Source organism: Lygodium microphyllum, chromosome 3, assembly GCF_053477565.2.
Source record: "Lygodium microphyllum isolate KBCC chromosome 3, Lygodium_microphyllum_v1.1.10, whole genome shotgun sequence".
In the NCBI taxonomy this organism is placed as follows: domain Eukaryota; kingdom Viridiplantae; phylum Streptophyta; class Polypodiopsida; order Schizaeales; family Lygodiaceae; genus Lygodium; species Lygodium microphyllum.
The window spans coordinates 133,177,676-133,195,351 of NC_141137.1; the positions used below are offsets into that span (position 1 = coordinate 133,177,676).

Genomic DNA, 17,676 nt, shown 5'->3' on the forward strand with positions numbered 1-17,676 from the left:
TGTCCTGGTAATAATCATATAAATCAAACTTCCTACTATGCGTCTGTACATAGTAGGGTCTTCTAGAAGCCCACCTGCATCTACGCTCAGCTTCACATTCTGCTCCAAAGGAACTGAAATAGGCTTACAACCTGTCATCCCATATTTGGACAGCATGTCCAATCCATACTGCCTCTGCAAGAGCTGTGTCCCACTTGGTGATCTAATCACCTCAATGCCCAAGAAATAACGCAGCTCTCCCAAATCCTTCATCTCAAACTTCTGCTTCAATAGCATTTTCACATGAAGGATATCTTCATCACTGTCACCTGTCATAATCAAATCATCAACATAAATGACAAGTAGCATAATACATTTCTCTATTTTTCTCACATAAAGTAAGAAATCTACCTTGGAAATCTGAAAGCCAATAGTGACAAGATACTGTCCTATCTTGTCAGACCATGCTCTAGGTGCTTGCTTCAAGCCATACAAGGCTTTCTTCAACCTGCAAACAAACTCAGGATGAACATCATGCACATAATCTGGTGGCTGCTCCATATAGGCTTCTTCTTGCAAATCACCATGCAAGAAGGCATTCTTTACATCCATCTGATGTAAAGGCCATCCCTTTGATACAGCCATAGCAATGACTGCTCTTACGGTTGCCATCCTTGCAACCGGACTGAATGTTTCTTCATAGTCAATGCCATATGTTTGTGCATATCCCTTGACTACTAATCTTGCCTTGTATCTGTTCACAGAACCATCTACATTGTGCTTCACCTTATAAACCCACTTACAGTCAATTGCATTTTTACCTTTAGGCAAAGGTACCAATTCCCATGTAGCATTTGCTTCCAAGGCATCCATTTCTTCATCCATTGCTTTCTCCCATTTTTCTTTTCCCATGGCTTGCACAAAAGAAGTGGGTACTGGTTCCTATATCACTTTGACCATATATGCATAGTGAATGGCTGTAAATCCATCATATTTCAGCCTATCCACAGGATACCTAGCTCTCGTAGACCTGCGCAAAGTAGGTTCACTCTCAGGTGCTCTCAAAACATCCCTGGTCTTCCTTACTCCAGGTGTAACAATAGAAAGAATACCCAACTCATTATCAATGCTCTGTTGTGAGCCACTAGATTCGCCATCCACATAAAAGTGACCTGCATTCACATCAAACATGGGCTGATCAACCTTCTCTTTTCCTTTTCGTGATACCTGCATACCACTATCTGCATTGCTTTGAGAAGATTCTTCTGATCTCAATCTGCCTGTCCATGGCGAAGAATGTGAACCACTGCTAGAGGATGCTCCAGGTCCACTAATATTTTGTGACTGCTGCTGTAAATTCTGTGCAGCATTACCATTTTATGCATCTACATCATCAATCACATTTACTGGTTTATACCAGCTACTCATCTCATCAAAAACATCTCTGCTCACTGTAAACTTACTAGTAGAAGGGTTATAGCATCTATACCCTTTTTGCTGCAGAGAGTAACCAATAAAGATGCACTTCTCAGCTTTTGGATCCAACTTGGATCTCAACTCATCTGGCACATGTACATAGGCAATGCAACCAAAAATTTTCAAATGAGAAATATCTGGTTTCCTACTGGTATACCTCTCCTCTGGAGTCATTCCATGTATTGCTGCAGTAGGAGTCATGTTCATTATGTAGACTGCTGTAGCAACTGCTTCAGCCCAATAAAAATCTGACAAGTCTTTTTCATTGAGCATGGCACGAGATACCTCTCCAATATGCCTGTTTTTCCTCTTTGCAATTCCATTTTGTTGTGGGGTATGACTGCATGAATATTACTGCTTTATGCCATGCTCCTGCAAGAACTTTGTAAACTCATTTGAGAGGTACTCTCCCCCTCCATCCGACCTTAGACATTTTATCTGCACGCCTGTTTCTTTTTTAACCATAGCTTTAAGAGTTTTGAAATGCCCAAAAACTTCACTTTTCTTTTTCATAAAATACACCCAAACTTTTCTGCTATAGTCATCAATAAAAGTGATAAAATAATGACAGTCTCCAAGAGATGCAGCTTTAGTAGTCCACACATCAGAGTGGATTAATTCCAATGGCTTCTCACTATCTTGAACATGTCTAGGAAATGGTTTCCTTGCCTGTTTTCCAAACTGACAAGCTTCACATACCTTATGCATTTCTGCAACCTTGAATTTGGGCAATCCTGCAATAATATTTTGGGCCTGCATTGATTTAAGTCGCTGTACATTAACATGACCAATGCGTTTATGCCAGATATCAATATCTGCAACTACACCGGTCCCATGTGCAAACATTGCTGCACTCAATTCAGACATGTCTGCATCCAATGTAAACATTCTGCCCTTCTTTCCTTTTGCTATCAAGCGACCTTTATTTTTCATATCCTCAACAAAGCATCCATGAGGATTAAATCTGACCTGCAAGCCCTGCTCAACCATTTGACCAATAGAAACCAGATTCTTTGTGATATTTTCACATACCTTATGCATTTCTGCAACCTTGAATTTGAGCAATCCTGCAACAATATTTTGGATCTGCATTGATTTAAGTCGCTGTACATTAACATGACCAATGCGTTTATGCCAGATATCAATATCTACAACTACACCGGTCCCATGTACAAACATTGCTGCACTCAATTCAGACATGTCTGCATCCAATGTAAACATTCTGCCCTTCTTCTTTCCTTTTGCTATCAAGCGACCTTTATTTTTCATATCCTCAACAAAGCATCCATGAGGATTAAATCTGACCTGCAAGCCCTGCTCAACCATTTGACCAATAGAAACCAGATTCTTGGCGATATTCGCGACATGAAATACATCGGACAGGTATTTCTTTTTCCCATCCTGCATAGACAAATGAATTTTTCCAATCTGCACAATAGGATGTGCAGTATCATCACCAGTCTTCACAAATCCTGGTTTTTCCATTTTCCTTGCATCCTCCATCCATTCTACATGACCTGTCATGTGGTTTGATGCACCTGAGTCAACATACCATACATCATTGCTTTCTTCTGCACTTGTCACAGAATTGTTCATGTGTTGCACCATAAACAAATGCTCATTTCTGTCATCACCCTGTCTACTAAAAGATGCATAATTCCCTTGTTGCAGTTTTCCATTCATGATGTCATTCTGCTTTTTATAGCAGTCTTTAGCCATATGATCCATTTTACCACAGTAGTAGCATTCAACATTACTGTTTGCATTTTGGCCTCTTTGCCATCCACCACGACCTCTTTGGCTCCCCCTGCCTCTAGAGTTACCACGTCCTCCTCCATAGGACTGGTTTTCTTGAGTTTGTTGCATATTCTGATTTCTGCTACGGCCTCCAAATCGGCCTCCTCTATCTCTGTCTCTACCTCTTCCAGCATTTGAGTAGAATACAGTTTCTTTTGAAGTTCCTCCTGAAGAAGATACACCACCATTTCTCTGCTCCTCAGAAATTAGAAGAGCAATCAACTCCTCAAAATCAAGAAATCTTTCACGGACGGAAATGGATGTTCAGAACTGTGCATAATCCTTTCCTAGACCATTCAAAGTCACTGAGACTAAATCATCATCTTCCACTGGCGACCCAATGGAAGCAAGTGCATCTGCAATCTTCTTCACCTTCATGTGGTAGTCATTGATGCTCGTATTTTCTCTTTGCACATTATGCAACTCTTGCTTGAGCTGCATTTTCTTGGCTTGCGTATTTGTGCTATACATTTTTGACAAAGTATCCCATGCCTCCTTTGGCGTACTTGCATCCTGAATATGCACAATCATAGAGTTTGAAATGCTGATAGACAGCCAATACATAACTTTCCTGGCTCTCTCATGCCATGCTTTAAATGCCTGCATTTGCTGTTGATTGGGAACATCAGGAAGAACTGGTTCTTCTTCATTTCCTGCAACAAATTCCCAATATCCTTTTCCCATAAGGAAATTCGTCATTCTAAACTTCCATACTTTGAAGTTATTCTTGTCAAGCTTTTCAGTGACAATCTGTGAAAGAGAATCAGACGCCATTACAGAACACTGTAAAAAAATTCTGTCACTGCAAAAAACACAGCTTCACCCTCACAAGGGAGAATCTGCAAAACTGACGAAAGTGATATTTGACCACACAGTCACTTCCTAGTGACGATTTTGCATAACCAGAAACCAAGGATGATTCTGTAACTCCCAATGTGTCTGCACATAAGCATATGATGCAATTTCTGTGGTAACTGTTCACCGACCTGTAGAACAGTGATCGCACAGCATAAAACAGGGCTTTTTCCTGAGTGCGTACAGAAAACTTCCGTCTCCAGAACAGGCCCCGAAATGGCCTCAAATCAAAAAAACAAGGTCGCTTCACCGCGAAGGACGTCTCAACCTGAGACAATGCACTCCTGCACTTTCCGGCTGTGCTGCCTGCAGAGACTTGCTCCCAAAACAGAAAATGAAAGCAACACTGCTCCTCTTACCAGAACACCGCGAGCTTGGCTTGCTTCCTTGAGCTCCTTACCACGAACAAGGCTCTGATACCATGTCAAGATTATGGAAGAGAAGAAAGCAGTCTCACTTATAGCTTTCTTGCTTGCACAATGGGGGAATACACACAGAGGTGGAGACTGAAAACAGTTTTTCTCTTCTTAGTTGTGTAAGCCAAAAAGAACTCTCATACAAAGAAATAGAAGAACCCTATATATGGGTCTTAAACCAAACTCAACTAACTAAGGTGGCATACTAACTGAGCCACGAACTAGAGTAGATAAGAATAGTTGTCATGTAGCTATTATTCATGGGCGGTGTACCAACCACGTCTGCAACTGACAAGTCGGTGACATAAATACGGTCACCCTGGCGTATCACGAGTGGAGCTCGATATCTCAACACCTACACCCCCCCTCCCCTAGAGACACCGATACCCCCCCACACCCGCCATGTGCCTCCAACCCCCTTATCGTCTCTCCATCCTCACGCCCCCCTGATCCCCACCCAATACAAGTGACCTGTTGTGCTAAGAATTGCTCTTAGCCACTTAAGCAGTCCTAAAACATGCTTATTTTAGCCAAAACCCTAAAACGGGGAGCGGATCAAGAGAGTTAACTGAGAGAGGATCTAGAACCCTAATTTTCTATAAATTGGCAGCCAGCCCTCCACTCCCCCAATCTCGTTTTTGCACGTTTCGGGTGTTATCAGCTTGCTGCCCACACCCCATTCGCGGAGGACATCTCAACCCTTGCTGTCCATCACTGTTCCCTATAGTTTGGCACCTATTTCCGGCCCTCCACACGCTAATTGTTGATGTTTCTGCTTAGCGACTGACTGCTGATCATCTGCACTGCTGTCGTACAATCTACCACATCAACAAAGTGCTGCGTTTGCAGACCCCAACTGCCGCCATGACAATTTTCTCTCCTCCTGCGTTTTTACTCTCTTTTTTTTCATAACTCTCTCTCTCTCTCTCTCTCTCTCTCTCTCAAGGCTGTCCTGCCTACGTCTTTAGTCTTTCTCTCACCTGCTACCTGCGTTTTTAGTATTTCTGTCTCCTGCAGACAGCCTGCATTTTGTCTTTCTCTCACCTGCTACCTGCGTTTTTAGTCTTTCTCTCTCCTTACTGCTGTCTGCATGAGATTCAACTTCTCATTGCTACATTTGTTGGTGTTCGACATCCGAAGGCTGCCTTGTTGCGATTCAGGATCCGTTCGGAGTACGACACACTCTCCAACTCATTACCCCTACCTTGATCCTTGAGATACAAGAGTTCGAGATTCAGTATTCATTCACTGCATAGTGTGTTTGCTGCATGAGCATCGTATTATTAGCAGTCATATCATTTCATTTATTCACTATGTCCGTTGTCTCTGAGTTACCCTAACCCTAACCCTAACTGTGTTCTTTTATCAGTCTGTGCTTTGTCGTACGGATTGTTTATGCTTCTGTATTAGGGCATTTTCTTTACATGGTATCAAAGCTTGGTACTCTCTGAGAAATCTAGGCCTTTGATCTGAGAGCTCTTCGCAAGAAGCAAGAACAACAGTAGATTCAAATGACTTCGAACACATCAACACTAATTCTGTCTCTAGAACAGCCTATGCCGAGAACCGAGCAAGAGTGGGCCGATCAGCTTGCTCCACAAAGTTCCAACATGGTGGAAGATACATCTGAGTGCATGGAAGAAAAGATAGGCAAGCTAACCTCTGAAGAATATAAACTCATCATAGCCTATCGACGAAAGAAGATTGAGGAGCTCGACCGAAGGATTGCCCTTCAAGAAAAGCTTCTGAATGAAGATATTCATGATTTTCACTCTTCAGATGTTGTGCATAAGTCTGATGATATTACAGGGCCGTCGAGACCTCCATCAAGGCTTGTCTGACTGGCCTGCAGAGGCCCACATCGTCCCCGTAGAGACATCTGATGCGAGTCTCGTTCACATCTGTGAGTTGCCTCCTGACGAGGTTACTGCAGAGACCCACTTGATACAGCCAAACACTTCAGTTCCAGTTTGGATTGTGAACAATGGAGCTACACATCACATAACTCCTATAGAGGACACCCTGCAACCAAGCGGGTCCGTGAAGGAAATAACTCCTCGGTCAAGATTCAAACTCAAGGTTGTGTCGGTTTTGCCACTGACAAAGGTCCGGATTTGGCTTCATTGGACAATGTATATCATATCCCTCAGCTTAGGGTGAACTGTCAAGATTGTGGGAGAGAAAAAAGGACTCTCGCTTGTAGCTTTCTTGCTTGCACAATGGGGGAATACACACAAAGGTGGAGGCTGAAAACAGTTTTCCTCTTCTTAGTTGTGTAAGCCAAAAGAACTTCAAGTACAAAGAAATAGAAGAACCCTATATATGGGTCTCAAACCAGACTCAACTAACTAAGGTGGCATACTAACTGAGCCACGAACTAGAGTAGATAAGGATAGCTGTCATGTAGCTATTATTCATGGGCGGTGTACCAACCGCATCTAAAGCTAACAAGTCGGTGATATAAATGCACAACGGTCACCCTGGCATATCACGAGTGAAGCTCGATATCTCAACACTCCCCCTCGAGCTCAATCCCAATTCCTGCACACCAAGCAGGTCTCTGAACTTACGCAGCTTCTCTACGCCCAATGCCTTCGTAAATATGTCAGCTACCTAATCCTCTGTGCTAACATAAACTAGATCAATAAGACCTAGTAAAACCCTCTCCCGCACATAGTGATAATGCACCTCAATGTGCTTTGTTCTAGCATGATAGACTGGGTTATTTGCCAACTGTATACTACTCATGTTGTCACAATAAATGACAACTGGCCCATCTGTAAACTGGTGCATATCATAAAGTAGCTTATGCAACCAAGCTACCTCACATGCAGCCATTGCTGCATCCCTGTACTCTGCCTCTGTGCTCAACAAGGCAACTGTAGGCTGTTTCTTGCTGCTCCAAGTGACTGCAGCACTCCCAAAAGAGAACACATATCCACTGGTAGATCGTCTATCAGAAATACTACCAGCCCAATTAGCATCAGTGTATCCATGCAACTGTATCTGAGTCCCTGTCTCATAAAATAGTCCATACTGCAATGTGGACTTCACATACCTGAGTATGCGTCTAGCCGCATCCAAATGCGATTTCCTTGGAGCCTACATAAACTGACTTACCAATCCAACAGCATAGCTCAAATCTGGCCTGGTAATAGTCATATAAATCAAACTTCCTACTATGCGTCTGTACATAGTGGGTCTTCTAGAAGCCCACCTGCATCTACGCTCAGCTTCACATTCTGCTCCAAAGGAACTGAAATAGGCTTACAGCCTGTCATCCCATATTTGGACAGCATGTCCAATCCATACTGCCTCTGCAAGAGATGTATCCCACTTGGTGATCTAATCACCTCAATGCCCAAGAAATAACGTAGCTCTCCCAAATCCTTCATCTCAAACTTCTGCTTCAATAGCATTTTCACATGAAGGATATCTTCATCACTGTCACCTGTCATAATCAAATCATCAACATAAATGACAAGTAGCATAATACATTTCTCTATTTTTCTCACATAAAGTGATAAATCTGCCTTGGAAATTTGAAAGCCAATAGTAACAAGATATTGTCCTATCTTGTCAGGCCATGCTCTAGGTGCTTGCTTCAAGCCATACAAGGCTTTCTTCAACCTGCAAACAAACACAGGATGAACAGCATGCACATAACCTGGTGGCTGCTCCATATAGGCCTCTTCTTGCAAATCACCATGCAAAAAGGCATTCTTTACATCCATCTGATGTAAAGACCATCCCTTTGATGCAACCATAGCAATGACTGCTCTTACGATTGCCATCCTTGCAACCGGACTGAATGTTTCTTCATAGTCAATGCAATATGTTTGTGCATACCCCTTGACTACTAATCTTGCCTTGTATCTATTCACAGAACCATTTGTATTGTGCTTCACCTTATAAACCCACTTACAGCCAATTGCATTCTTACCTTTAGGCAAAGATACAAATTTCCATGTAGCATTTGCTTCCAAGGCATCCATTTCTTTATCCATGGCTTTCTCCCATTTTTCTTTTCCCATGGCTTGCACAAAAGAAGTGGGTTCTGGTTCCTGTATCACTTTGACCATATATGCATAGTGAATAGCTGTAAATCCATCATATTTCAGTCTATCCACAGGATACCTAGCTCTGGTAGACCTCCGCAAAGTAGGTTCACTCCCAGGTGCTCTCAAAACATCCCTGGTCTTCCTTACTCCAGATGTAACAATAGAAGGAAGACCTGCATATCACTATCTACATACCACTATCTGCATTGTTTTGAGGAGATTCTTCTGATCTCAATCTGCCTGTCCATGGCGAAGAATATGAACCACTGCTAGAGGACACTCCAGATCCACTAATATTTTGTGACTGCTGCTGTGAATTTTGTGCAGCATTACCATTTTGTACATCTACATCATCAATCACATTTACTGGTTTATACCAACTACTCATCTCATCAAAAACATCTCTGCTCACTGTAAACTTACGAGTAGAAGGATTATAGCATCTATACCCTTTCTGCTGCAAAGAGTAACCAATAAAGATGCACTTCTCAGCTTTTGAATCCAACTTGGATCTCAACTCATCTGACACATGAACATAGACAATGCAACCAAAAATTTTCAAATGAGAAATATCTGGCTTCCTACCAGTATACCTCTCCTCTGGAGTCATCCCATGTATTGCTGCAGTGGGAGTCCTGTTCATTATGTAGACTGTTGTAGCAACTACTTCAGCCCAGTAAAAATCTGGCAAGTATTTTTCGTTGAGCATGGCACGAGATACCTCTCCAATATGCTTGCTTTTCCTTTCTGCAATTCCATTTTGTTGTGGGGTATGACTACATGAATATTGCTGCTTTATGCCATGCTCCTGCAAAAACCTTGCAAACTCATTTGAGAGGTACTCTCCCCCTCCATCTGACCTTAGGCATTTTATTTGTAGGCCTGTTTCTTTTTCAACCATAGCTTTAAGAGTTTTGAAATGCCCAAAAACTTCACTTTTCTTTTTCATAAAATACACCCAAACTTTTCTGCTATAGTCATCAATAAAAGTGACAAAATAGTGACAGCCTCCAAGAGATGCAGCTTTAGTAGTCCACACATCAGAGTGGATTAATTCCAATGGCTTCTTACTCTCTTGAACATGTCTAGGAAATAGTTTCCTTGCCTGTTTTCCAAACTGACAGGCTTCACATACCTTATGCATTTCTGCAACCTTGAATTTAGACAATCCTGCAACAATATTTTGGGCCTGCATTGATTTAAGTCGTTGTACATTAACATGACCAATGTGTTTATGCCAGATATCAATATCTGCAACTACACCGGTCCCATGTGCAAACATTGCTGCACTCAATTCAGACACATCTATATCCAACGTAAATATTATGTCCTTCTTCTTTCCTTTTGTTATCAAGCGACCTTTATTTTTCATATCCTCAACAAAGCATCCATGAGGATTAAATCTGACCTGCAAGCCCTTCTCAACCATTTGACCAACAGAAACCAGATTCTTGGTGATATTCAGGACATGAAATACATCGGACAAGTATTTCTTTTTCCCATCCTGCATAGACAAAGGAATTTTTTCAATCTACACAATAGGATATGCAGTATCATCACCAATCTCCACAAATCCTGGTTTTTCTATTTTTCTTGCATCCTCCATCCATTCTACATGACCTGTCATGTGGTTTGATGCACGTGAGTCAACATACCATATATCGTTGCTTTCTTCTGCACTTGTCACAGAATTATTCATGTGCTGCACCATAAACAAATGCTTATTTCTGTCATCACCCTGTCTATTAGAATATGCATAATTCCCTTGTTGCAGTTTTCCATTCATGATGTCATTCTGCTTTTTATAGCAATCTTTAGCCATGTGACCCATTTTACCACAGTAGTAGCATTCAACATTACTGTTTGCATTTTGGTCTCTTTGCCATCCACCACGACCTCTTTGGCTCCCCTTGCCTTTAGAGTTACCATGCCCTCCTCCATAGGATTGGTTTTCTTAAGTTTGCTGCATATTCTGATTTCTACCACGACCTCCAAATCGGCCTCCTCTACCTCTGCCTCTACCTCTTCCAGCATTTGAGTAAAAGATAGCTTCTTTTGAAGTTCCTCCTGAAGAAGATGCACCACCATTTCTCTACTCCTCAGAAATTAGAAGAGCAATCAACTCCTCAAAATCAAGTAATCTTTTACGGACGAAAATGGATGTTCGAAACTGTGCATAATCCTTTCCTAAACCATTCAAGGTCACAGAATCTAAATCATCTTCCACTGGCGACCCAATGGAAGCAATTACATCTGCAATCTTCTTCACCTTCATGTGGTAGTCATTGATGCTCATATTTTCTCTTTGCACATTATGCAACTCTTGCTTGAGCTGCATTTTCCTGACTTGCGTATTTGTGCTATACATTTTTGACAAAGTATCCCATGCCTCCTTTGGCGTACTTGCATCCTGAATATGCACAATCATAGAGTCTGAAATGCTGATAGACAGCTAATACATAACTTTCTTGGCTCTCTCATGCCATGCTTTAAATGCATGCATTTGCTGTTGATTGAAAACATCAGGAAGAACTGATTCTTCTTCATTTCCTGCAACAAATTCCCAATATCATTTTTTCATAAGGAAATTCGTCATTCTAAACTTCCATGCTTGGAAGTTGTTATTGTCAAGCTTTTCAGTTACAATCTGTGAAAGAGAATCAGACGCCATTACAAAACACTGCAACAAATTCTGTCACTGCAACAAATTCTGTCACTGCAAAAAACACAGCTTCACCCTCACAAGGACAAATCTGCAAAACTGGCGAAAGTAGTATTTGACCACACAGTCACTTCCTAGTGACGATTTTGCATAAACAGGAACCAAGGATGATTCTGTAACTCCCAATGTCTATGTACACAAGCATACAATGCAATTTTTGTGGTAACTTTTCACCGACCTTAGAACAATGATCGCACAGCATAAAACAAGGCATTTGTGGTATAACCCAATGGAAAAAACATCAACATGTATAGAATGTAGAGCCCTACTATAGACTTGATAGTCATAGCAGGACCCTAATCAAAGCAAACATAGGTAAGACATCCAACTTTTAAATAGTAGAGACACTATTGAAACCCAATCGTCTAGGAGGAAGGACTTATAAATATGTAATCAAAATATGTTAAGTATATCACATGAGTTCAGCAAAAAGAATTTTCAAAATCCCTTTTATGCACATTTTTTTAACGCAAATAAGTACCATAGAAAGGGGGTTTCCACAAATTTAATAGGGAAAGGATGCATTTTATTGATGATAAATTTAAAAATAAGGGATTCTTCAAACAGACCTTGAATCCATGTGATATGTGGGGTTTTATACATAGTGACCCCCCTCCACCCAGCCCCAAGGCCCAACATGTTATGCTGAGCAACTCAGCTAAGAACAAATAAACAAAAGTACGACCCATAGAGCATCAGAAAACATGAGGAACAGTGGTGGTTGATACGCATCTTCCAACCAGAAGTTCAAAAAGCTTAGAAAGAAGGATTCTTATTTCCATTTTACAATAAATGAAACACAATCATTTTACCAACAAAGGTTTACTCAATTGAATTTCGCAACAATCAAAAGACCTCAGCTTGAGAAAGTTTTAGACACTTATGAGCTACATGAAATTTGGATGCCAAACACCTTTTTTTCAGAGTGATCCATTTTCTAAACATTTGGATTTATTCTAAACACCCTGAAGCACTTTAATCTGAAAAACAGAAAAGAGACTACAAGGAAAGCATACCACTTTCCATTGGCGCTCATAGAACTTATGCATCTCCTCCCAAATCTTGGCCTTGAGGTTGGCAACCTGCTGAAGGTTGATGGGATCTACATGAAGCATTCCAAGGATGGGCTGACGCAGGCTATGTGCAAGGAATGCGATGGTGAAGAAGTCCAGCGAGTTGAATGCCTCCATTAGCTTATGATATGCAGGTGGGCTACTTGAGAACGCTGTATGTACAGCCTCTAATAGACGAACAATGCCAAGTAAAGAGCAGGCCCACACCAGATACAGCACATCTCTGCCTATCCTGCTGAGCTGATTGTGTTGCAAAGTCAACTCCATGGCAGTCCACTGATGCAAGGCAGACACTCCTTGTTTTTCCTCAAAGGCAGACGGTCCAAACAAGGGAAGATCACCCTCTTGTTTTTGGGCCTCATCCGTGTTGGACTTTTGCCAAAACAAGAGAGATTCCCTCAACTGAGAAAGCGATAAAAGCTGCTTGTCCAGTTCCTTTGTTAGGAAGGTGATAAGCTTTCGAGGAGTATATCTTCGTGTCATAGGCAGTGTTGATACTAAAGTGGATGTTTCACCATCGAGAATGGACCAGCCTTCATCTACCTCCTCGGGTGGGCTGCAAGGATAAGTAAGGAGAATGGTCAGGGCAACTACATACATGCATACACACGCACGCATGTACACGCACATGCACAGGCACAGACAGGTGCATGCACATACACACAGCATTCTTTCAAGAAAATGCCTAAGTGTAAGGGTACTTCATTGTACCGTACAAAGGAGATACAAACATTTGAAAGAGGGCTCATTCTTTCAAGGAGATGCCTCAATGTAAGGGTACTCCATTATACTGTACAAAGAAGATACAAACAGTAGAAAAATGCATCACTGTGAGAATACTCCAATGTATTGTCCTCAGAAGATACAAACCGTGGGATTAAGCATAGGGCAACTACATGTATAAAAATGCCTCACAGTGACAATACTCCGTTGTACTGTAGAAGGAAGATACAATCAGTGGAAAAAAGCATAGGCAAACTGCATGAGCATAGCAAAAACCTCACGTGGGAGGCTCCACTTTGCGAACTGAATAATAGCAAGGACAGAGTACAATGACAACTGCTCTATTCTATCCAGCTAAAGACGATCGTATCGTCTTCATGGAGACCCGTGCTCTATCCTATGCAGCTGAAGGAAGACAAAAAGGGGCAGGAATGTCCACGACAAGTGTGGACTTCATGTTCCATCTTCAGCTGCCTAAATTGGTTAAAGCTATGCAGACAACGTATGGTACATGAAGTCAAGCTGGCAAATGAGGTCTCACAGTGGTAGCAGTAAGGAAGCCATTGAAACCTGCTTTTCGTTTCCTCCTCCTCCTCCTCCTTCTTCTTCTTCTTCTTCACTATCGTCTGCCTCACCAGACGAGATCATGTTGTCGTCCTGGTGCTCCTTCCGCTGCCATTGTTGCATCGAAGCGAAACCATCTGACGTGGAGAAGCACGCAACTACAACATGGCGACAAAGTAGACTCCTCCCTTGGTTGCAGAGGTGGGTGCGAAGCTTCCTAATACAGAAAAGCTCACGGGAGCTCCATCTTCGTCCTGTCCAAAAGCCCGTACTGCTGAGTCCATGTTTAATCCAGTCGAGACGTAACTGTGTGTACTCAGGGAGCCCATGATGAGAATGATGATACATGAGTACCGGATTATCAGGCTGCTGGGCAAAAGCGCGAAATAATTCTCCATTTCGAGCCCCCTGCATTTCGAAATCACAGTTGCTTGCTTTGTTGTTTCGCACCACACACGTGGCTACGTCTCCAGTTGGTACACTTGGCAAGTTGACAGCACAACTACCATCCGTCCTCTGGAGTTGGTACACTTGGCAAGTTGACAGCACTGCTGCCATCCGTCCTTCTATTGAGAAGCAGTGTCTTGAGAGACGCTTCATACCATACTAGGCACTCCACGCTTTCCAAGGTTTTATGCCAATGCTTAGCGTTAGTAGTGGGGTAACTCTTAGGGGACTTCCCATCCTAAGAGACTTAGGATAAATGTATCCTATGTTAGTTCTATGGTCAACATCCGTGAGAGTAATGGGTGGTGGAGGCTAAACAAAACCAACTTTTAGAGACCCCAAAGTTCAAACCAAGTGCCCCCTCCCTCTGGTCGCCATGTGATACACCTATACTTATTACTCACTCAACACAGTGTCGGAGCATTTAGGTCGAAAGTCTACCACAGGGGTAAGTAGCAGCAAGGTGAAGGGAGATTCAAGAAGGAGAGGAGTAGACAAAAGAGAAGGGGTTCAAAGAAATAGAAGATATAAAAGAATACTCACAAAGTTGAAGCCTGTCTGTTTATTTATGCATTATGAGAAGACACTACAAGGATATGAGAGTATAGCGACAAAAAATAGTGGCATCGCTATTAGCGACGCAAATAGTGACTGTACTTAGAATAATGCATGCATTCACAAAAGAGAGAGCGAAAGGGAAAGCGAGAGGAAGAGCGAACATCTTGAATTCGAGAGGGTGAGAAAGAGAGAAAGAGGGAGAAAGAAGGCTTCTCACCGCCACTACTGCCACCGTTCGTGAAGAAGAGGAGGAGGTGTACGAAAGGTGAAGAGGAGTCGCCGTCACGAAGAGGAGCCATCAAACCCTTCTTCGAGCTTTTACGGTGAGTGCATTGTCCATTCTTGCTTTGCTTTTGTGTTTTTCTCTCTCTCTTTTACTTGTTTTTTGTATAAGTGTATTGAGAGAGGGAGAGGAAATGAGAGAGAAAGAGAGGGATGGAGAGGGAGAGGAAATGAGAGAGTGAGAGGAAATGAGAGAGGGAGAGGAAGAGAGAAAAAACACTAAACGTAATAGGGAAAGGGAAAGGGAGAAAGAGAGGGAGAGGGAGAGGGAGAGGAAATGAGAGAGGGAGAGGGAGGGAGAGGAAAGAGAGGGAAACATTCAACATAATAGGGAAAGAGAGAGGGAGAGGGAGAGGAAGAGGAAGAGAGAAAAAACATTAAACATAATAGGGAAAGAGAAAAAGGGAGGGAGAGGAGAGGAAGAGGAAGAGAGAAAAGGAAATGAGAGAGGGACTGAGCATGGAACCTAATTGAATTGGCCACGAATCATTCGGCATGCCAAGGTCCCAATTCAATCACATCTGCGTCTTTTATCCTATCTTGAGGCTCTATCGGCTCATTCAGAGTTATCTGATAAATATCCTCTGTAATAGATCTCTCTTTAGATTCGTCACTGGATGATGTCTCACTACCAGATGGATCATCTGATGTTTCTAATTTAGTAGAGGATAAAGGAGCTCTCTCACTCTGAGGAGACTCAGGGTAAGCATCGACTATTACTCGATTAGCACCTCTACCTAGAACCACTCAACCGGCAGGTATATCGACTTGACAGTCTGTTCGTAAGATCTAAGGCCTACCTAGCAAGACTCGATAGATAGAACGTCCTACAAATCTTATCACCCTAACGTCCAAGAAGCATTCTACACTTGCAACTGTAAGGGAGATAAAGAGAGAAAAGGAAATGAGAGAGGAAGACGAGAGAGAAAGACAGGAAGAGGGTGAGGGTGAGAGAGGAAGAGAAAAGAAAATTGCTGTTGTTTGTTGTTGTTGTAGTAGTAGTAGTAGTTTTTTCTTATTTTCTTATTTATTGTTGTTGTAGTAGTAATAGTAGTAGTAGTTGTTGTTTTCTTTTCTTTTCTTGTTTATTATAGTGGTAGTGGTAGTCATAGTCGTGGTTGTGGTCACGGTCGTTGTTTTTTCTTCTTCTCTTGTTTATTATACTGGTAGTGGTAGTGGTAGTGGTAGTGGTCGTCATAGTCGTGGTCATCATCATAGTCGTAGTCCCGATCGTCGTGGTCGTCATCATAGTCGTAGTCGTGGTCGTCGTCCTAGTCATCGTCGTCATCAGAGTCGTAGTCTTGGTCGTCATCGTCGTCGTCGTCGTCGTAGTCATGGTCGTGGTAGTGGTAGTGGCAATGGTAGTGGCAGTGGTAGTGGTAGTTATAGTCGTAGTTGTGGTCGTGGTCATTATTTTTTCTTCTTTTCTTGTTTATTATACTGGTAGTGGTAGTGGTAGTGGTAGTGGTAGTGGTAGTGGTAGTGATAGTGATAGTGATAGTGGTAGTGGTAGTGGTAGTGGTAGTCGTGGTCGTGGTCGTAGTCCTCGTCGTAGTCTTGGTAATAGTCGTAGTCGTCGTTGTAGTCGTGGCCGTCGTCATCGTTGTTGTCGTCATAGTCGTAGTCGTAGTCATGGTCATAGTCGTAGTCATGGTCTTGGTCGTCATCGTAGTTGTAGTCGTGGTCATGATCGTGATCGTTAGAGAAAATGAGAGAAGGGGAGGAAGAGAAAAAAGAAGAAGGAATGAGAGAGAGGGAAGAAACATACAGTATAATAAAGAAAGAGAAAAAGAGAGAGATGGAAGGAGAGGAGTTAATGAATGGATAAAAAACAAAGAGAGAGTGGTGGCGAGGTCCGGTGCAACACCACGAGACAGGAAACACTCTAACATATATACATTAATTTGTGGGTGGGTGGGTGGAGACTTTACATACATTAATTTTTGCTAAGTTACAGGATAAGAAATCATTCTCAAACAATTTAAGAAAGAAAAAAAATAATGATAACAAAAACAAATTGTTTGTCATAATGTAGAAAAAATGGAAAACGATGAAGGTCTTGTTGTTCAAGATCGCGAGACGTATCTTAATTAGCGTGTCCCATGTCCTTGCTCTAAATGCAAGGTGGCAATTAGACAAAAACATCGATTGTCTATAAAACACGTACGACACTTTGGCAAGTTTCAATCTAAGATCATTGATCAAGCAATCTTGGATTTTTATCAAATGATAAGAAAAGTTAATATCAATCATGCATTGTACTCGCAAGCTAATTGAATACCATATATAAGAAGATTGGGTGTGGCTGGTAAATTTTCTATCCAAGGAGGTGACGTCTTGTCCCAAGGAGGAGTGCACCCTTTGCCACCAATTAGAAGAGTTCGTGGGCGTGCAATGGATGGAGTGCCTGAGCCAATCCACCACTTGGAAGATACTACCCAATCTATACCGTCAATACCAGAGGAGACAGGTAACCTTCCAGACCTACCTATAATCTTGAAGGTTGAGATGAAGGCAATGATCGATGCATTGATTCCTATGGATGTCAAGACTTTTGATTCGCTTAGAGAGGAAGCATCCATACCTTTATATAATGGATACCGAGTATCTCACCTGAAGACACTACTTGCACTCCTAAGTGTGCAAGCAAAATACGACTGGAGTGATGCGAATGTGACCAAGTTGTTCAGGTACCCTGTACGTACACTGAGTTGATTTCTTTT

General features: G+C 42.1%; 1 protein-coding gene across 1 annotated transcript in view; it reads right to left on the reverse strand.

The window, feature by feature from the left end:
• Nucleotides 1–14,224, reverse strand: part of LOC148038920 (uncharacterized) — a 49,474-nt gene extending 35,250 nt beyond the window's left edge. Inside the window, exons 1-2 of the mRNA XM_087675293.1 lie at nucleotides 13,644–14,224; nucleotides 12,323–12,935 (exon numbers count right to left, since the gene is read on the reverse strand). Of these exons, the coding sequence (XP_087531419.1) occupies nucleotides 12,323–12,935; nucleotides 13,644–14,224 (1,194 nt within the window). The remainder of the gene's footprint in view (nucleotides 1–12,322; nucleotides 12,936–13,643) is intronic.
• Between the last annotated feature and the right edge of the window lie 3,452 nt (nucleotides 14,225–17,676).